The sequence below is a fragment of the Jaculus jaculus genome, chromosome 14, assembly GCF_020740685.1.
Source record: "Jaculus jaculus isolate mJacJac1 chromosome 14, mJacJac1.mat.Y.cur, whole genome shotgun sequence".
Taxonomy (NCBI): Eukaryota; Metazoa; Chordata; class Mammalia; order Rodentia; family Dipodidae; genus Jaculus; species Jaculus jaculus.
The window spans coordinates 65,629,761-65,651,942 of NC_059115.1; the positions used below are offsets into that span (position 1 = coordinate 65,629,761).

The window sequence follows — 22,182 nt, forward strand, 5'->3', positions numbered from 1 at the left end:
TGCCACGTGACAAGATAAACTAAAGGGAAACTATGATCCTGGAAGGCAGAGGACTCTAGATCATTTGGTCATAAGGTGTGCTTTCAAGACATACATGTTCACACAGTGTATTTGCTCTCCTCCACTCCCCGACACACAAGTGAACATGCATGTACAATGTGAATCAGCTCCCTATTCCTTCACCAACAAGGCTCCTGCTGTTAGGGAATAGTGCACAGCAAGTGCTTGATGGGGAAGCATGCTTTTCATACACAATGTGGATCATTTAGCCTTTCAGAAAAGTAAGACGCCTCTGGGTACATGGACCCCAGGGGGCTGAGGGTGAACCTCAGCAATCCTGCTCTACATGAGTAGGTTCAGGAACAAGTGTTTTACTTAAAAAAAAAATTTATTTGAGAAAGGAGAGAAAGGGAGAGATAGAGAAAAGGAGAGAAGAGAAAGAAAAAATATGAGAGAAAGAATGGACACCCCAGGGCCTTTAGCCACTGCAAACCAACTCCAGATGCATGCGTCACCTTGTGCATCTGTCTTACACGGGCACTGGGGGATTGAACTTAGGTCCTTTGGCTTTGTAGGTAAAACACCTTATGGACTCAATCAACCATGGACCAAATAGTTGGGAAAAAATCCATTTCTGTAATGAATATATATATTTGGTCATTACTTCCTAAATACTCAAGTATGGTAACACAGCATCCTGTTGTACTAGGTATAAGTTATCTACAGATGGTTGAAAGATCTGGGAGGCTGTATATAGGTTATATGCACATACACCTCCTTATGTAAAGGACTTGAATATCTGGGTTTTGGTGCTTTCAGGGCACCTGGAACCAGCATCCCATGGATACTGAGGGATGGCTATGCTGAATAGCTGCGGGTGGTGAGTGAAAACTGCCATTAGAATTGAGGCAGGATGCTGCATTCTTGCCAAGCCCAGTGATATGCCAGCTAGTTAGCAAGCACAGGTTAAGAAATATAAGCTTTTGAGCAGCTTTTTGGTCCTTATGTTCCCCTGTCCTTTTTAGTTGTCATTGTTACAGGAGATGGAAAGCTCAAAAAAGCTGTTAATTGAGTAAAAAAAAAAAAATTGCCTGAGAATGAAAGTTTAGCAGTTTTATTACATTTAAAAAATGACCAAGAGGGGCTGGAGAGATGGCTCAGTAGTTAAAAGTACTTACTAGCAAAGCTTGATAGCCCAGATTCAGATCCCCAGCATCCATGTAAATCTAGATGCACAAAGTGACCCATGTGTCTGGAATTCATTTTCAGTGGCTAGAGGTCCTGGTGCACCTATTCTCCCTCTCCTCTCTCAAATGAATAAATATTTTAAAAAATGATCAAGCAGGGCTAGAGAAGATGGCTTAGCACTTAAAGTGCTTGCCTGAAAAACCAAAGGACCCACATAAGTCAGATGCACAAGGTGGCGCATTCATCTCGAGTTTGTTTGCAATAGTTGGAGGCCCTGGCATGCCCATTCTTTCTCTCTCTACCTCTTTCTCTTTCTCTCTCAAATAAATAAATGAAAGATATTTTAAAAAATGACCAAGAAGGAAGGAAGAAGGAAATAAAGTGGGAGAAAACCCCCAAACCTGATAGAATGGGAGATATACCACTCAGTCTCAGAACTATTAGCAATTTCATAACATGATAATTTTTAATATTAAAAGTAAATTGTAAATGTATCCTTATAAACAATATGCATAAAATAGATCATATTCTAAAACCTTTAGTTTTTAAATGCTTTTCACAGTAAATTTCTTAGGTGTCAGATTTTCCCTCAAAATAATAGTGCAATTGGAGGAAGGAACATGTTGTCAGTGGGGTGGACTTCTCTGCTAATATAAGTCCTTGTAGATCTCCTGGAGCAGGGGGTGCAGGCTCATGTCCGTCTCCGTCTTCTTGATCACATGCAATAGCTGCACGTGCTCTGTGACAATCTGTCTGAGGTCTGTCATTTTCTGGAGCAGTTTGGCAAACAGCTGTGAGGACTCAGGGTGGTTCAGTTTCAGCTGGAGCTCCAGGGCCTGCAGCAGGTTGTCCTGGATGTCCTCAATGGGCTTCACATTCAGCAAGCCTGGGCGGTCTGGGGAGTGAAATGAAGACATAAGAGGAGGTTCAAACATTCTTTGGGTTGCTTCTCATTCAGTTTGAGAGACTTTTTAAAAACTTCTTTTTGGTTTTGGTGCTGGGGATGAAACCCAGGCCTCAAGCATGTTAGGCTAGCGCTTTACCACAGAGCTAAGAGCTCTGCTTCTTAAACTGAGTAGAGGGAGGATGAGCCACTAAAGGGCAAGAACTGCAGATGGAATTGAGGGCCCAGCATCAGAGCGCCTTCCAAGACAGTCTCTTCCCATCCACAAGTACACTGTGTGGCTGAGATAACGAGCATCACAACCATCCAGTCCCCAAATGGAGGCTTCTTCTGCCAGCATGTTTCTCCTTAGAAATCTTATTTCTAACTTTTTTTTTCCTTCTGCATGAATCTGTTTTATGGCTTATGCCTGAATTTGTACCACAGCTTGAAATAAGCTTTAAAAAATAAGCTTTGATCTAGGAGGGTATCTCATACCTGTAATCCCAGCATTTATTTTATTTTTTAATTTTTTTTTTTTGGTTTTTCGAGGTAGGGTCTCACTCTAGCCCAGGCTGACCTGGAATTCACTATGGAGTCTCAGGGTGGCCTCGAGCTCATGGCAAAACTCTTACCTCTACCTCCTGAGTGCTGGAATTAAAGGCATGCGCCACCACGCCCGGCTTATTTTTAAATTTTTTTTGAGGTAGCGTTTCACTCTAGTTCAAGCTGACCTGGAAGTCTCAGGGTGGCCTCAAACTCACGGTGATCCTCCTACCTCTGCCTCTGAGTGCTGGGATTAAATGCGTGTACCACCATGCTTGGCAATCCTAGCATTTGAGAGGCTGAGGTGGGAGGATTGCTCTGAGTTTGAGGGCAGCCTCAGCTACATAAGTAAGTACCAGGTCATTCTGAGCTAGAGGGAGACTGCCTCAGCAAACAACAATAACAACAATAAATAATAATATAATAATGTTTTATATCTTTTGCTCAATCTACTATATTACATTTTTGATAAGATGAGATATAGTTTCAAATACTGATTCATTTTGGAAGGATCCTACTTCCTGACATTTTAGCATATATTTCTTCTGAGTGGTGAGGTTGTATGTAATTTTCACCAATTCTTTTTTCCCCTCTTTCTTTTTTTTAATATTTCATTTCATTTATTTATTGATTTGACAGAGTAAGAGGGAGGAGAGAGAGTTCTTGTCAGTCTTGTAGTCATTGAGTTTTAGTTTTTTGGATGGATAATTACATCTTGAAATAATGGAAGTTTTATTCATTTATTTTCCAAGTTCATTTCATTTTCGTGCTATGTTGTGTTGGCTAGCAGCTCTAACATGAATAACAAGAATAAATAATAACAGTAACAATTGCTAGAAGCTCTAACATAGGATTACATAATAACGGTAACAAGAGGCTTTCCACAAACAAACAAACAAACAAACAAATAACAACAATAACAACAAAAACTGATGCTGCTGGGCATCATGTTGCACACCTTTAATCCCAGAACTTGGGAGGCAGAGGTTGGCAGATTGCCATAAGTTCAAGGCTAACTTGAGACTACATAGTGAAGTCTAGGTCAGCCTGAGCTAGAGTGAGACCTTACCTCTGGAAACAAACAACAAAAAAGAATTATGTGGTCTTACTATAATGTCCTGGAAGGTCTCAAACTCTTGGTTTCAAGCAAACCTCTTGCCTCAGCCTCTCAAGTAGCTGAGACTAAAGGTCTCTATCACAGTACTTGCCTAGACATTTTTGTTTTATTCCTAGCTTTGAAGAAAATGTGTTTGTATCACTACTAAGCATGGTATTTACAATAGATTATGGTGAATATGTTTTACTTGTGACTTTCCAAGAAATTTAAAGCATTTAATTTGTTTTAGTCAGTCATGTTGGTTGAATTTTATTAAGTGCTTTTAAATTTTTATATCTAAAGAGATATGATATCTGAAAAGATATGATTTTATCTTAACCTAGTGTAATGAATTACATTAGTAGATTTCCTTATACCTTTTCACTCATTTGCTAATATTTTATTTAGGGTTTTTATATTTGTAGGTGATATGATCCAGAGTGTTATCTGTGTGCCATCTGTTTGGGTAGTAAATGTTAATTAGCTTTACAAATGGCATTGAGACATTTTCCCTCCGTTTCCATGTAGTAATGATTTGTTCCTTGGTGCTTTCTCAGAATTCATTAGCAGAACCACCTAATGATAAATCTTTTATTACCTTTAACTTCTATTCCACAGCTCTTAATCTATTTTGGCTTTCTACAACATATAAAGTAAACTTTTAGTAATTTATGTTAGTATAAAGTTATATATGATATATTTTAAAATTAAATTTAATTTATTTGACAGAGAGAAAGAAACAGGCAGATAGAGAAAATAGGCATTCCAGGGCCTTCAGACACTCTAAGTGAACTCCAGACACATGTGCCACTTTGTGCATCTGGCTATGTGGGTCCTGGGGGATTGAACCTTTGTCTTTTGGCTTTGCAGGCAAGTGCCTTAACCTCTAAGCCATCTCTCCAGCCCTATATATGATTTTTTTTGGCATATGGACTCTATTACTCTTAGTCCCTTAGTTTAATATTCTTTAATTGTGTGTTATCCAATTTAAAAAATCTCATTTGTTAAGGTTTACATTGTCTTTTTCTTTTAAAAATATAGGTTTTGATTTGTTAATCAACTTTAAAATTGTATTTTGTTTTGTTTAAAAAATTATTTTAATGCCAGGTTTGGTGGTCTATGCATTTAATCCTAGCACTCAGAAGGCAGAGGTAGGAGGATTGCTGTGAGTTTGAGGCCAGCCTGAGACTATTTAGTGAGTTCCAAGTTTGCCTGGGCTACAGTGAGACTCTACCTTGAAAAACAAAAAAGAAATAATTTTAATTTCATTTTTTTTGCATGTGCATGTGTATAGTATGTGTGGTGTGGTATGGGTGGTGGTAGTGTGTGTGGTGTATGCCCTAGTATGTGCAGATGCATGCACCCTTTGTGCATGTATGATGAGGCCAGAGGAAAACATAGGTGTCTCTCTACATCACTCATTTGCTTGTCTCCTTGAGACAGAGTCTCTTACTGATTCTGGAGCTTTGCCATTTTCACAAACTCCAGGGATTCTCTGGTCTCTGCAACCTATGAGACTTATAACCTACAGGGTTATAGGCACGTGTGGCCACACCCAGTTGTTTTACATGGGTGCTGGAGAATTGAACTCAAGTAGTCTCAGGCCACCATGGGCCCTCATACCTTCACGGAACACACTTTTCACTGCTGAGTCATCTCTTCAGCCACTCAATTTTTAAAAATTATTATTGGTATCTATGTATATGGATGTGTGAATATGTTTTATGTGTATGTGTGTGTGTGTGTGCTTGCACACACATGCCATGGCACATGTGTGGAGGTCTGAGGATAACCTTGGAGTGTTTGTTCTTTCCTTCCACTTTGCTTAAGACAGGGTCTCCCTTGTTTTTTGCTGCTTTGTGTGCTGGTTCAGTCTAGATGGCCCAGGAGCTTTGGGATGCTCCTGCCTCTGCCTCCCATTGTTGAAGGCATGTTGGGACACATGTGCCACTTTGTGTCCAATTTTATTTGGGTGTTGGGGAATTGAACTCAGGCCTTGGGGAATAGAATGTGAGCAGGCAGGCTTGCAAGCAACTGGCTTTAAACACTGAATCAGCTCTCTAGGCCCTTAATTTTGAATTATTTTTTAAAGCAAACTTTCTTTAGGTTCACTTTTCTCTCCTTTAGTAATTTCTTGGGTTGAATGCTTCATTCTTTTACTTGGAGTTGTTTTCTAATAAATATGTTAATGCTGTAGATGTTTCTCCAAGTGTCACTTTGGTCTCATCCCATAGGCTTTGGTTAACAGTACTTTCATTGTTCTTTTTTAAAATATCCTCTCTTAGAATCTTGACTTCATTTTTAGCCCAAGACCTATACAGAAATGTGTCTTTAAATATCTGAATAAGAGTTTGACTTTGAGTTCTTTTTGTCTATGTTTTCTGCCTTAGTTAGAATATAAGGGTTTCTTCTTAAGGCCTAGCAGAAGGCAGTGTTCACAGAGAGCATCAAGGAAGCATACTCAAGTCTCCTGTACTGAATTCACATGCTAGCTCCTGCAGCCTGTTCACTGTTTCTTCACAGCTTCACGTCCTTCAGCAACTGCTTCTACTCTCACTACCCAGCCTTAGCTTCTCTACTGATCCATTCGTTCCAGCCACACTCAGGTCCTTCCAGGTCAAGTTTGTCAGCCATCTTGATCCACCAGGAGCTGCTCCCTCTGTTCATCACAGCAGATTCAACTGCTTCTTCAAATGGAGCCCCAGTGGGAGGACTCTCTCGGCCACTTCTCCCCTGTCTTCTCCACCTCTTTTCTCTGTGCCCTATAAGCACCCTGATGAATACCTTAATCACTAAGTTCTAGGTTACATTTATTGAACAGTTATATTTTCCCAAGATTGTGCCAAAGCCCTTATATACAATATATCACTAACTTTTCACAATAATCCTCTGAGGCCATAGTTTATGGGAGGGAAATAAGGACTTAGAGCAAAGAGTTAAATCTGCCACTTGCTAGCACAAGGCAAAGATGAACTTTGGATCTAAGTCCATCTGATCCAAACACTTTACTCTTAAAACTTTTCCCCTTACACTGTTAGTACTAATTTCTTATGTTCTCTCTCCCTCCATGCCAGGAGGTAGCAGAGGGTAGAGTTGTGTCCTGATGTCTCTGAGCCACCAGTGGATGCACAGGAAGCCTTGGGCTGGCTGAGTTAATCAGAGGGAAGGCTGTTCTGGCCAAGAGTCCTGGATGGAAAAGTATAATTCTAGTTGGTGAACAAGCCTGAAGGCAGAATCACCACACAGAGAAGTTTTCTTTTGCCATATCTAATAAACTCTCAGAACCTTTATCCAAGGAGGCAAGGCTCAGAGGAACAACGTGGTCTCAGGGTGGGATTTCCAGAGCTCTCAAGAGTCTCTTAAATTAACTTTAGTTTTCATTACAGAAAGAAACTCTGTCTTTGGTTTGACGTTTTCCCCTCTACCTTCTCTAATATATTCCATTGATTGGATTAGATATAATTTCTTTTTCTAAAAAATTTCAGCATTTAATTTGAAATCATCAGCCAAAAAAAAAAACAAAAAAAAAAAAACTCTCCAATTCTGAGAATGAAACCAATAATTTGATCCTGGCCTAGGGAAACATACCCCTGGAAGACTGTTCCTTTCTCATCTGCGAAACCATAATGAAAACCAATCTGAGGTGTCAAGGAAATATGAATTCTGGATTTGGGCCACTGGTTTAATGACTACTGATTCTCCTCCTTAACAAATATTCAAGATTTCAAAAGCTGGTGACCTTGTGAACATGTGTGCATCTGAGCGGCAGTAACCTGGGTAAAGGTTGGACTGAGTGAGGCTCCTGGGATTGTGAGAGTCTCTGCTTACTGGGCACAGGCTCCAGAGCCCTTTTAAAATTCTCTCTCCTTTTGAGCAGTTACGAGTGGAGGCATAACTGCTTAAGTGATCACATGAATGAACCTAGGGGTCTCCTTATCACACAAACAAACTCTAATGTTCAGGGGATGGGGCTGGCTAGAACACTGGGCTCCAGTGCAGTCAAATGCGACCTGCCCCTCTAGCAGCAGGGAAGGATCTGGTTTGGATTTTCAAACTCCTCTTTGGCAATTGCTCTTTATGATGTGATGGATGATGTTTGGCTGAAGGGCTGAGATTCTGTGGCCACAGATTAAATATATTTTCTCCAGTGACAAGTTAGATCATTTACGGATCAGCCCCCCTGTCCCCTGCTGGAGTGTCTGTCAAGGAAATAAGCTTTGGGGAAGGAGGGTGCACAGCAGAGAGAGCTGTGTATTCTCCTTTTTGGTCCTTCACCAGCTCCCTGACCTTAGGGCAAACTGATTAAGTTCACTGGGCTCATTTCCCTTCTCTGTTCGCTAAATATATCAGACTGTATCAATGATCTCTCCAAATCCCTAATCCAAAAGTTCTAAGATGTATTCTCATTTTGTAATTCCCTCTAGTATGTAATTCACATAATTCAACTGGGGAAATAAACTCAAAAATCACATTGGAAAAGTACATTAACAGGCTTTTATATAAACTTAGAACTGGCTTTTTAAAAAACAAGACCGAAACAAAAGTTACTCTCTTTTGGTCTTAGGTCAAGGGCAAAAGGAATCTACTGATCATTTCTAACCCTCTGCCCACCACCAGCTAGAAGACATGCCCTACTCCTTGTCCTTCCTTTCTCTTCCCACCTTCCTCTCCACGCTCCCACAGACCTGCACTGTTACTGATGAGCCACAGGGGCTGCCTGAGCACCCAAAGCTGCCCCAGGTATTTTCCTTCCTTCTTCCCTTTGTAGGAGCCCAGGGCCTGCGAGGACACTCCCAGAAGGGCTGTCTGAGGTCCTCTCCTGCACCTTGTTGAGGTGAGAGTCAGGTCAGGAGTAGGCTCGGGGTCAAGGGCTCTCTGTTGGCTAAGGCTGCCCAGAAGGTCCTTTGGGGAAGCCCTGTTGACTCACACTCTCAGGGAGGCTGGAGTCAATTACTGGTTCCTTACTCCCCAGGCTGCTAAGAATTGGGAAAGAAACCTTTTCCGGTCTTCATTCACACAGTTCTGGGATTGATTAGAGAGCAGTTGATTATGGGCAGGTCTACAGAGCTTCCATCTTATCCAGATCTGGTTCTGTGTTAAGGTGCCTCGCTTATCTGAAGCAGACTCAATTCTCTGACCCTGCTGGGATCTGCCCACTTGGCTGCACTTCCTTAGCACAGGTTTCTCAGGAAGTTCACTTAGGCCACCAGCAGGCCACAGGTAAGCCTCCTGAAGGAGACACTGGAAAACTGAAGTGGATCTGTTTGTCTCATCTCTGGGAGCTATTTTAGCCTTTCCTACCTCCTCTTGGCTCTGACAGGCTGACCTTTATGGAATGTACCTAGACCCCTTTTTTTTTTTTAAATTTTATTTATTGGAGAGTGACAGACACAGAGAGAAAGACAGATACAGGGAGAGAGAGAATGGGCGCACCAGGGCTTCCAGCCACTGCAAACAAACTCCAGACGCGTGCGCCCCCTCGTGCATCCAGCTAACCTGGGACCTGGGGAACCGAGCCTCGAACCGGGGTCCTTAGGCTTCACAGGCAAGCGCTTAACCGCTAAGCCATCTCTCCAGCCCTACCTAGACCCTTTATGGGGATAAGTTGGCTGGCAGGTTAGCTATAAATTCTGGCCTTTGATTTGAAATGGCACCTCAAGAGTATGGTACGTGAAGGAACTCCGTTCAAGTGTGAAGTGAACATTGAAGGGGAGGGAAGGCTACCTGTTACTCAGCACTCTACAATTTAAGCTCTTTCCAACTTCCTTCCTCATTTCCTTTCTTGCATTGTGCCTTGAGTTCACAGATGAGTTCTAAGGAACAGTGGACTTGGAATTTGAAGACTTGAGTCTTGTCTCCCACTTAAGTTTCTGGGTGCATTTGGTCAAATGCACATGTGTAGGGCAGCTCAAGAGTAGGCACCAAACTACAAATCCACAGTGGCCAACTTCTCTACTTCTTCCTTGGAGCAATGACACACGGCACTCTGGGGTACTTTTCGGATCACTGTCAGAGTCATGGTGGGTGCTGGACTATGAGTACAGCAAAGTAAGCTATGATGTGCTCATCCTTCGTTTAGGAAAAATAAAAAACACTTTATAAGAAAGTTTGCCTGTGTGTTCCATCATAGTGGAATTTGCATGAGAACTTGATCTAGTGCAAGGATCCTCAGTTTTCACTACACTTTTTTTTTTTTTTTTCTTCGTGGTAGGGTCTCACTAGCCCAGACTGACCTGGAATTCACTATGTAGTCTCAGGGCGGCCTCGAACTCACAGCGATCCTCCGACCTCTGCCTCCCGAGTGCTGGAATTAAAGGCATGAGCTACCATGCCTGGCTTCATTACACTTTTAAAAGAACTAACGCACGTGTGCCTGTGTGACATTCTGGGTTTCTAAAAGCTCCCACTAATTTGTGTAGCCGCAAGTGAGCAGTACTGGTTTACTGTGAAACATATGGAATTCCAATGTTGCAACTTACTCATATGGTGACTTTGGGGAAGTTCCTTAAGTTCTTCATACTTTAGTTTTCTCATTTAAAAAAAAATGGAGCTTAGGGTCTGGCGACATGGCTCAGTGAGGAAAGCACTTGCTGCACAAGCATGAGAACCCGAGTGTGGATGGTCAGCATCCATATGTATCCTGGGCCTGGTGGTAAAGATCTGTAGTCCCAGAACTAGGGAAGCAGACAGGGGTCCCAGGTGTTCGCTGGCTAGCTTATCTAGCTGAATTGGTGAATTCCAGGTTCAGTGAGACACTGTCTCAAATAATAATGTGAAGAACTCTAGAGGAAGGTACCCACTGTTGACCTGTGTCCTCCAAAGGCTCATGTGCACATGTTCACCCACACAATACAAACAACCATGCCCGCATACCACGTACACATACAAAAAAAAAAAAAAAAAAAGAAAAAAGAAAAAAATGGGTCTTAGCCAGCTGCAAGTACTATACACCTGCAGTTCCAGGTACCTGTAGGGTGAGGCAGGAAGATGGCTTGAGCTTAGGAGTTTAAGGCCAGCTTGGGCAATATTGATATACCCTGTTTCAAAAATAGATGCATATGAGATTGGGGTGTATCCCAGTCCTACATTGCTTGTCTAGCACACACAAGTTCAACTCATTGCACCACACAATATTTAAAATAAATTTCAAATGGAGTGGCTGCTCAGAGGATTAAATGAGTTAATATGTGGATTAGGTTTAGAGCAGAGTGTAGTAACTTTGCTGTTGCCATTTTTATTAGTGTTCTTTAACTTCTCTACCCTTCCGTCATTTTGCTGATTTTCCTTGGTTCTCTCCTTCCTACCTTAATTGCTTACTTCTTCTCAGTCTCCAACCCCCAACTTCCCCGCCACCTCCTTCTCTCTTCCAGATGTTTTCTCCTCTCCAATCCTAGGACTGTACCTTGCTGAGGATTTATTAGGGATGATAGCAGGGTCAGCCTTAATTAATGAGAAGTCTGAGCAATGGGTGATCTTAGGTGCGAGGTGGTTTACTGCTGCTATCAGGAAAAAGGAGAACGCTATAAAATGGAGATCTTGCAAATGCTCACAGATACGGATCACCTGCAGCCGCACTGCTGTGCGTGCACATGTTGCTGGTGGAGCTGTCCCTCTGACACTTCCCGGTTTAAGCAATGGTTTCACATTAATCAATGCTTGCTCTGTCTGTTGGATAACAATATGTATGATTTATCAGGGATGGTGGAAGGGGAAAACCGCAATGAAACCAAACCCAGCCAGTAGTTTCTAGTATCTGTCCATCAAGTAACAACTCCACATCAACTTGCCTAAGCTCCTTCCTCCACAGAACCAACTCCTGAACTACAAAACAGAACTCAAAATGTGTAAGGGGCAGGGCAAGGCAGGTGACAGACACTCTCCTCTCTGTGGTCAAAGCTCTCCTGTCTTTCCACAGGGCATCTGGGGAATTGTGCCTGATATTTGTTTTATCTCTAGGTCTTTCTCTTCAAAGGCCCATGAAAAAATGGGTCTGTCCTTGCCTTAGAAAGTCTTTGTGTCCAACCCCCTTGCATGTGAGCTTAGGGCTCCTTACTGTGCCAATCAGTCAAGGTCCCATCCAGGAGCTCTGCTCCCCTTTTTGTTAGGGCCAGGTGGCAGTCTGCAGCTGTCTCTCATACTGAAGGAGGCAGTGTTTCCATCAGGACTGATGGGGACAAAGGAAGAAGGTGGAGCAGAAGGAAATGGAGGAGAATGAACTCTTAGGAAACTTTCTCCAACATGACACCCTGCTGCCCTTAATGGCTCTAGGTGGTTCTGCCCTGCCATGGTCTGGGAAGGAAAGGCAGCAGAAAAGGAAAGGTTAAGAGAAGGTGGGCTTAGAGCATCTTATCTTGACCTTCAGCACCTGTAGCAGCAAACCGCAGGCAACCTGCAGGTAACCATGTAGCTGCTGCCAAATGCTGCTTCTCTGCACTCTCCTTCCTCACCTACATCACCTTTCCAGTGTCTTCAAGAAGTCTAAAGAAGAAACTAGAATGTCAAACACAAGTTGACTCAAAGTCAAGGGGATTCTGCTCGAGGGACACCACAGCCCAGGCCTCCATGGGGCTTTTGATCCACCTTTGCTTCTCAGGCCCTTCCTCCTCTGCAGTATATCTCTCCCTTTGGGTTTTGTTCTCAATCCATAACTAATCCCCTTAAAGTGATAGCTGATAAAGGGATTAGCTGAGAGCTCCCTAGGGTTATTTATATTGTATGAAGGGATTTTTAAGGACTGTTGGTGGAATTTCAATTCATTTGACTAGCAGTATGGAGTGGAGCTACTTCAATGATATCATGCAGGAGAAAGGGTGAAATTAGCATTTACTGTATGCTTAATGTGTCCCAGGCATGGTGCCAGAGGCTTCACATAATGCTATTTCATCTGCTTGGGGAACTGATAAAGGAATTGAGGCCCAAGGAGGCGAATAATTGCCTGCAACAACACATCTAGGAAGTGGAGGAGTAGGGCTTTTGAACTCCTGGAACTCATGTCAGTGTGCTTCTGGAGCCTTGCCCTCTGCCAGTCTTTTCTTCTGACACTCAGAGGCTTCTCTAGGGTGGCACAGCACTTTAACCCTCTGTGCTGCTAGCCTCATTATGAGATCCTGGGTTCATTCTTCTCCCCTTGCAGATGAATGGTGCCCATCTGGAAGGCTGCCTGGGGTCACCCAGAGTTTAAGCACACATTATGAGAGTCCAAAATGATAAGGTACTCCAAAAAGTAACCCAGCAACTGAGGAGCCTCTTCCAAGACCGCTGGTGTGGACAGGAATGACTCAGCAGTTTGACTTTCAATCTCGTGTCTGTCTGAACTCAAATGCCATTGCTCACTCCTCGTGATGATGGCGGCCTACCCAGCCAGGCGGAGGAGGAAGTTTTATTTCTGGAGCAGTTACAGATAAGGAATTTTTTTTGTATTCTATAAACAACAAAAGCCAGCATATTTTTTTTTTTCCACATAGATATATCTGTTTGTTGGAGGCAGATTCTAGGATATCTCATCATTTCCCCACCACCTCATTTCTACCCCTAGCACTCTGTTTTTTAGTATTTGAGTGCCAGTTGTGAACTCATAAATTTACCACACCATGCCATACTAAGTGCATAAGGTTACAAAACTAGAGAACTAATAGGACACTTCTAGATAACTCTAATGAGTCGTTCAAAGCCATTCTGTCAGTTGGCTGTGGGCAGTCCAGCACCCAGTGTAGGCAAGAGTCCATAGCTATGCCATTCGTTAGTGAACAAGTTATTCCTCTGAAACAGTCATCACTCAGATGGGAGGTAGGAGCCATGCAATCACACTAGCTGTCCTACTCACGAGAAATTGCTGTCATTTATTTTAAATATCTCGAGTCAGAAACAATAAGGTACCAGGCTGTTTTGTCCAGAAACACTCTATGGAGAGGGAAGTTAAATACTTAGCTGGCATGGGAGATACAGAAAGCTGGCATAAGACTGGGCTGTACCTCATGGCAGAGAACGTGGTTTGCACGCATGAGTCCAGGACCACCACAAACACCAAAGTGTCAACCTAGTGTTGCTTACGCTTACTTTTCACATCGGAGTTTTAAAATAGTTTGTATCTTGTCTCCTTCTAGCTTAACTAGTAAAGATGATACCCACAGACTAGGCCAGCATGAGACTATTGGGCTGAATAGAGTCACAACGTATGCAATCTGGGTCTTCCTCCAGAGTAGCAGAGGCCCACTGAAGCAGGATCCAGCATTTCCAGAGAACATCCTACATTGTCCACTGTAATGTATAGGAATTCTGTAATAAAATGGAAGGATGATGTCCCATTTTTAGAGTTGGGAATATACTTAAGGTTTGAAGGGTAATTGAAGGACAGGGGCATAGGAATTGGACACTCTTGAACCTGGTGCTCTTCAAGTCCCTCGGAATCCAAGCCTATAAGGTTCTGTGAGGGGAAATGAGGTATCCTGCAACTTCGACTGAGTAAGATGTCTGTCTGCTAGTTTGTTTCTCTAGGGCAGAAAGAAATGAAGGCACAACATGGATTATTAAGTTTTAAATTTCTTTCAGGAGTTTGTAAACATTATCTATCTAAGGACCTGGTATAAGACAGCATCTTATTAAAGGGTTAGGGAGATGGTTCAATAGTTAAAGGTACTTGTTTGCAAGCCTGCTGATCTGAGTTTTGATTCTACTCTGCTGATCTGAGTTTGATTCTACTCAGCACCAGCTTGAAAGCTGGGCTGTAATCCAATGTGCATATGGCAATGTGAGGAAGAGCCAGGAGAGTCCAGAAGTTTGCAAGCAATAGCAGGAGAGATCCTGTCTCTAAGTAAGGTAGAGGAGAGGAGAAATACCCTGAGGTTATCCTATGACCTACACACATGTACCATGCCACATGTGCTTGATACATGCATATATCACACACATATACAAATATTAAAAGATAATATCTTGTTAAATATAAATATATTTAGTTAGTAATTTGAAGTTTACTGTTTACTTTTGTGGCTCTGCAAACAATACCATTATGTACAGCTGCCCAGCTAATAGATTTAAGAACCAGAACATCAGACTTCAGCCTTAGCACCTAACACTTTTCTAAGCCTAAGGAGTAAGTCTGTTTAGATAATTAGGTTAAAATAGGTTTTTGGAACCAGGTGTGGTGGCCTTTAATCCCAGCATTCAGGAGGCAGAGGTAGGAGGATCACTGTGAGTTCGAGGCCACCTTGAGACTACTGAGTGAATATCAGGTTAGCCTGAGCTAGAGTGAGACCCTACCTCAAAACACCAAAAAAAAAAAAAAAATTGTTTTGGGGGGGGGGCTGGAGAGATAGCTCTGTGGTTAAAGGCACTTGCTAACAAAGCCTGATGGCCTGGGGTTCAATTCTCTAGCACTCATGTAAAGCCAGATGCACAAAGTGGAACATGTGCCTAGAGTTTGCAGTGACAAGAGGCTCTGGTGTGCCCCCCCCCGACACTCTCTGTTTCCCTATTTCTCTCTGCTTCTCTTGCTTTCAAATAAACAAATATAAAACATAGTTTCTTGCTGGGCATGGTGATGAATGCCTTTAATCCTAGAACTCAGAAGGCAGAGGTAGGATTGCTGTGAGTGTGAGACCACCCTGAGATTACATAGTGAATTGCAGGTCAGCCTGGGCTAGGACAAGACTCTACCTTAAAAAAAAAAGTTTCCTTAAAATTATTTATTTATTTACTTATTACTTGTGTGTGTGAGGGGGAGGGCATATACACCAGGATCTCTTGCTGCTGCCAGAAAATGCCTGCCTGGCTTTTCATGGGTAGCTGGTGCATCGAAACCAGCCCAGTAGGCTTTGTAGGCAAGTGCCTTTAACCAGCTCAGTAGTTTCATATGAAGGGCTTTGGAAATTGAGGAATAATTTATATGAAGTAGCTAATTATTTTTTGATAACTTTAAAAGGACTCTAAGATCTAAGATTAAAAGGACCAATCAATTGAGATTCTTCTGCAGCTACAGAGATAAGTCCCAGTCTTTTCTCCTTCTCTCTCCTTCAGTGCTATGCTGGAGATCGAGGCCAGGGCCTTGTACATAATAAGCATGTACTCTGTCACTAAAGTAAATGCCAGCCCCAGGCACAGGTATACTAATTTAAAAGTCCCAGGGGCTGGAGAAATGGTTTAATGGTACAGGGAATTTGTCTGCAAAACATGATGGTCTGAGTTTGAGTCCCCAGTACCCACATAAAGCCAGAAGCACAAAGTGGCATGTCATCTGGAGTTTGTTAGCAGTGGCAAGAGGCCCTGGTGTACCCATTCCCTCTCTTCCACTTTTTTTCTCTCTCTGCTTACAAATAAATAAACAAATGAATGAATAAATGTAGTTAAAATTCCAGACACCTGGGTCTGATCCTTGGCCTCATCAATTAGTAGCTCTGTGGACCTTGGGCAAATTACTTATGTCTCTAAAATTCCATTTTATCCCTCTGTAAACTGGGAATAATGATAGGCCACGTAGAGCTGTAGGGAAGATAAAACAAAGATTATTAATGTATCTAAGTGCCGAGCTTATGTTCTGGAGCATATTGAAATATTAAACAAATGGAAGCTATTATTATTATTTTAGATCATCAAAAACATTTATCAACTTTTCCCAGGTGCTGTGCCTTGATTCTGTCTCAATTCCAATAAATTAAAAAGTATATCCATCCACCCACCTATCCATCTGGTCACAGCCCATGGCTAAGCCATAGGGGCCCCAAGTTAGTGACCTGACAGAACAAGGTCAAAATGACATCCAATGTCAATTCTTCTTTGATATGCCAATCTAGAGATGGGAGAACACTTCCTCCTCCTTCTGCCTCATTCTCTGTGTCTACTCAACAGCTGATCATACCAAGAACAGCTGTCCAGAGCTGCTTCAGAGATAGAGTGCTGCTGGGACTTGTTGAAAAACGAATGGGGCACTCTATAGGTGGTTTGCACAACCCAGCCAGACTCTGCAGGGTAAGTAAGCAGGGTGTATGACTTGCCATCTGTGGCTGCTGTAGTGATATTGCAGCTTCTCTGTCATTCAGACAGCAATGGCAACTTGCCTCAAAAAACACATTATAAAATCCAGTGCATTTCCTCCTTCCTATCTTGGAGGTTTAGGAAGAACTGAAATGGATTCCAAGCTGTTCTGAATTAACAAAAAGAGCTATTTTTCCTGTTGCAGAATTTCAGCTGGACTTTCCTAGGCTTTTCTTTACCACATTATACACCAACACATGATCAAGGGGGCAATGTGTCCAGTGGAGTATCCTGGGGCTTGTCAGCTTTCCTGTGCTTTACACTTGGCTTTGGCCACTGGGCAGGGCTTGGACATTTGCTGGCAAGGTTGGCATGGGGCTATGGCGCCAGTGGCAAACATCCCCTTGTTGGAGGCAGTTTTATTACTCTTGACGCCACCTATACCAGCAGTAAGACTACAGCGTGCTAGGGAAGCTATTATTTACTGTGATTGCCTTCTCTGGCTTCCAGGCTGTGGCCTTAGGGGAGGTGGGGATAGGAGCGCTGGTTGCAATCACCAGCACCAGTAGTGAGTTGAGTATGATTCACTACCAGGAGGCATAACATGGTGACTGGGTGTTGGGGGGGGGCAGTTAGGACACTTGGCTTTTAGTCCTAGTCCCACTCTTTGCTAGTTATTAGATATTAGACAAACTCTGGGGTCTATAACTTTCACTTTTCCCCTATGAAATAAGGATAAAGATCCAATGAGAGAATGTGAGTGAAATGCTCTTAAAAAAGAACAAGCTGGCCGGGCATGGTGGTGCACGCCTTTAATCCCAGCACTTGGGAGGCAGAGATAGGAGGATTGCCATGAGTTCAAGGCCACCCTGAGACTCCATAGTGAATTCCAGGTCAGTCTAGGCTAGAGACCCTACCTCAAAAAACAAACAAACAAACAACCAAACAAAAAGAATAAGCTAACTGTGTTATGGAGTGTTCTTTTTATATTTAGTCTAATTCCTGCCTCTCACAGTCCGAGTTCAGAGGAGAAAGAAAGAGGGGAACACTGAGAATTTGGCCACCTTCCTCAACACGTTGACTTTGACAGCTGTGTGAATGGCACAGGGCAAATCTAAGTACCAGATCAACAGGATCAGCACTTTTTAGGGGGTGAGGTTGAACAATACTGATCTTAGGGTAACAACACCATTTCCCTCTAAGGGTTTCCCTCAACCTCCCCAGCCCCTTAGCACCTGCTCTTAAACAGTGCCACTTTCCTGTTTGGGCTCCCAAGTGCCTTACCAGAGTGAAATTCTACTGTGATTCTGGAACTAGCTCAGCATGTTTGCCCAGGTGCCTGCCAAAAATACTACTTTCTGAGATCATGAAAGCAAACAGTAGACTTCTGAACTAAAGAAGAGAAGATAATTGCCCTTGTTAATATTGGGAGGCCCAGAGCTTTGTTTTTTGGATCAAAGCTCTTGCTTACAGGAATGTGTGTCCTTTCTAGAGCTCTAGGATGAGGACAAATAAAACAAATCTGGAAACTATGTCTTCCTCTAATAAAGCACACTCTGGGATATTGATCTCACTATCTTCAGATGATGAGATCTTACTGGAAGCCAGTCCTTGGACTGGCAACAGCTGTTGGACAGCTCTTTGCCTGGCCTGCACCCAATCAGCTTTTCTGAGTAAAGAGAAGAGAATCACATTCATGTGAGCTGGACACACATGGGGCTAGTTTCATTCTTATCTATTGCCTCTGTTGAGACTTCATCTTCAAAAGCAAAATTTGGTCAGGGAAGAACTTTTTGTTGTTGTTGTTGTCAATAATATCATCTTCAGGAAGTGTAAAAATCATGTATAGGGGATTCTTTTCCCTACAACTACAGATAGAAGATTTTAATAATCTGTGGCAGGCTGCTACCTCTGGATATCTTGCATTGTTGTAAGGATCAAATGAGATGTGAACATTGGCTACTGTACAGACAATCTGTAAAAGGCTAGAAAAACTTCTTTATATGACATCTACATTTCAGTGATTCCATTTTAATTTTTATAAGCCAATATGAGTAAAATCCAGTAACTGCAATATCAAATCCAACCACATTATTTATTTTTTGTTTTTTCGAGGTAGGGTCTTGCTCTAGCCCAGGCTGACCTAGAATTCACTCTGTAGTCAATATGGCCTCAAACTCAAGGCGATCCTTCTACCTCTGCCTCTGAAGTGCTGGGATTAAAGATGTGCACCACCATGCCTGGCTCCAATCACATTATTTATGAGCAATTTCCACTAATTAATTTTTAAAAAATCTATATCTTTATCTATCATCTATTACCTATCTAATCTAATCTAACCTATCATCAATCATCTATTTGTGGTGAATGAAATATTTTCAAGTAAACACTATTAATAAGCTACACTCCTAGCATCATGGTTGTCTCTTGTCTTGACTTTTTCTACTTAAAAACTAAACTCTTTTGGGCTGGAGAGATGGCTTAGAGGTTAAGGGGCTTGCCTGTAAGCCTAAGGATCCAGGTTTGATTTCCCAGTACCCATGTAAGCCAGATGCACAAGGTGGTCAATTGGTCAATACGTCTGGTGGTGGTGAATTTGTTTACAGTGGTTACAGGCCCTGGTGTGTCAATTATCTCTATCTGCCTCTCTCTCTCTCTCTCTGTCTCAAATAAATAAATAAAAATAAAAAACCTGTCTTTTTGAATAGCCTCTTCCCTTTTTTCTTCCCTCTCTTCCTTCTTTCCTTTCTCTATTTCAGCACTTAGGAGGTAGAGGCAGGAAAATCAGGAGTTTAAGGCCAGCATTTGCTACATAGTGACTTGGAGGCTAGCCTGAGACTTTTTATCAAAACACCAATAAACAATAAATAAGACATTCCTAGTAGTTTTTTTATATTCACTATCATTTCAAAAGAAGAAATTATAAACAATGAAAAGACGTAAGGAGATAATTTGGTGCTTAAGGCACTCTATAAAATGGAATGCTTTATAGTCATTAAAACTAGTGCTTTCAGGGCTGAGGGTGTATGTAGTTCAGTGGTAGAGTACAAGCTTAGCACGTCTGAGGTGCTGAGTTCAATCTCTAGCACCAAAACCAAAATAAAACAAAACAAAAACAAAAACAAAATCCAGCAAAATAAGAATATACCCCATTAAAGACTAACCAAACAAAAGTTGCTAAAGGGGCTGGGGGTGTGCCTCAGTAGTAAATGCTTATCAGTGGTGGATTGCAAAAACCACCTATTTTAAAGTGTTTTAAAGAGTTACAACTTGACCCTGATCTCATAGCTTCAGATTATTATCGATTTGCACCCCAGTCATTTGAGGTACCTTCGCTTTGCATGGTATAGAAGGAGAACAGGCTCTAAAAGCAGATTCCAGTCCTGGCTGTATTTTTTGCCAGTCATGTCACCTTCCAGTGCCTTGGTATCCTCATCAGTAACATGGCACACCCATCACTGGACTGTTATGAGAATTCAATAAATAGGTACCAAGTGCTCAGAGCATTGTCTGGCAATAATAAGTACTTCCTCAGTGTTGGCTTTTATTGTCTTTATTAATCAACCATGCGTCTGACTTCAAAACACAGCAAAGACCACCCACTGGAGGCTGCTCTCATTTGATGCAGTAATAACACCTTTATCATCAGGTCCCTCATTCCCTATAGGGAAGTTTTCACAAACACAGGATTTGCTACAGAGACCACATAAAAACCTCAAACGAAGCCCCTTCCAACATAACAACCCATTATATAAAAGCTAAATTTTGTTTGTTTTGAGACAGGGTCTCAACATGTACCCCAGGCAGGCTTCTGACTTGAGATCCTGTTGTCTTGCCCAGCCACCCACCCAACTGTGCTACCATGCTTGGCTAAAAGCAATTCTTTTTAAAAAGTTTGTTTTCAAGGTAGGGTCTCACTCTAGTTCAGGCTGACCTGGAACTCACTATGTAGTCCCAGGTTGGCCTCAAATTCACACTGATCCTCCCACTTCTACCTCCCAGTTGCTGGGATTAAAGGTGTGTGCCACCATACCCGAAAAAAGCAATTTTTTTCTTTTCACAATTTTTATTAACATTTTCCATGATTATAAAAAATATCCCATGGCAATACCCTCCCTCCCCCTCCCCACACTTTCTCCTTTGAAATTCCATTCTCCATCATATTACCTCCCCATCTCAATCATTGTAGTTACATATATACAATTCCAACCTATTAAGTACCCTCCTCCCTTCCTTTCTCTTCCCTTTATATCTCCTTGACAAAAGCAATTTTTATAGACAAAAATGAAAGTAAAAATTTCTTTTACTCTACTTGGAAACATGGGAGAGACTAATGAAAGTAACATTTGGTATAAAACCTGGCTTCAGAAATTGGTTAGATCATGCACTTGCAAGGCCAAATTTTAATAAACTGCTAAATGGTTCAATGGTTCAACTTATTTCTCTGTGGTGTGTTCATTCATTGGTTGATTGCCTTCTTGATCACGGCCACCACCTCACAAAGGTACTTAAGGAAAACCAAGGGGAGACAACCCTTTAAAAAGAGGGTGGAGGTCAGCATATGCATGTTTCCTAACTCCTGACACTAGGAAGACAACTCACCATACCTTACTTACAGAGTAGGGGTGGGGGCATAACTGGACCCAAACCGTTACCTAATACATTCTCTGTGCCACGTAGGCATCACCTAGAGCTACATTTTATGCGTCATTACTCAAATGGATTAAAGATTGGAGTGGCCTTCTGGGAAGGAAGGGAGCAGGACATAAGTAAAAGAGAAAAGAGGTTGTTTGTCTTTCATGATTGAATTTGGATGGAAAAAGTACTGTGAGGGATAAAAGAAGTGATCCCGAGTTCCCCACAGCCTTCACTCAGCAAGCCGGTAGCATTCTTTTTTGGTATTTGACGGGTAGTGACATGTTTACGGCACTGTGCCATTGGCATTTTCTGTATAAAAAGTACAGTTAGTATAGAGTAGACAGGAACACAGACAAACACCAAGGAAATCAAAAGATGAATCTTACCTCCACTGAGAATAATGACAGCTATAAATATGGCCAAGTCACTGTCATCTAATTCCAGTGCATTGAACTTCACAGCAAATTCAAATTTGGGCTCCATAAAGTCACCAAAGGGCTTCCGCAGACTCTTGAGGAACTCCCTGGTCATGAATCCTTGGCCCTCTGATATGAGAACTCCATCTTTATTCATCAGGGAGGCCAACATGGTGTAGATGATCTCATGGACACCATATTTGAGCAGAGTTACTTGGTCATTCAAGTCAAGGTTTACAAAACCAGGGATACTTTTGGCATACTCTGTGATCTCTTGCACGGCTTCCACAGAGCGAAACTGGCACCCCTGGAAGATGCGGATGGCGACCTCTTTGCTCTGCTCTTGCAGAGGGGTGATGTGTTTGAACTTGATTTTATCTTCTCCCATCATTAAGGAATTCATATCATATATGACAAATGGCTGAAAATGGAAAAGGAAGTAGCTG

General features: G+C 42.2%; 1 protein-coding gene across 6 annotated transcripts in view; it reads right to left on the reverse strand.

Annotated features, from left to right (window-relative positions):
- Window positions 1-1,690: 1,690 nt before the first annotated feature.
- Pparg (peroxisome proliferator activated receptor gamma) overlaps window positions 1,691-22,182 on the reverse strand; it is a 160,606-nt gene continuing 140,114 nt past the window's right edge. For all 6 annotated transcript variants that reach the window (XM_045133965.1, XM_045133963.1, XM_045133966.1 and 3 more), the window contains 2 exons: window positions 21,707-22,157; window positions 1,691-2,083 (listed from right to left, as the gene is read on the reverse strand). In XM_045133965.1, coding sequence (XP_044989900.1) covers window positions 1,836-2,083; window positions 21,707-22,157 — 699 coding nt within the window. In that variant the 3' untranslated portion in view covers window positions 1,691-1,835. The remainder of the gene's footprint in view (window positions 2,084-21,706; window positions 22,158-22,182) is intronic.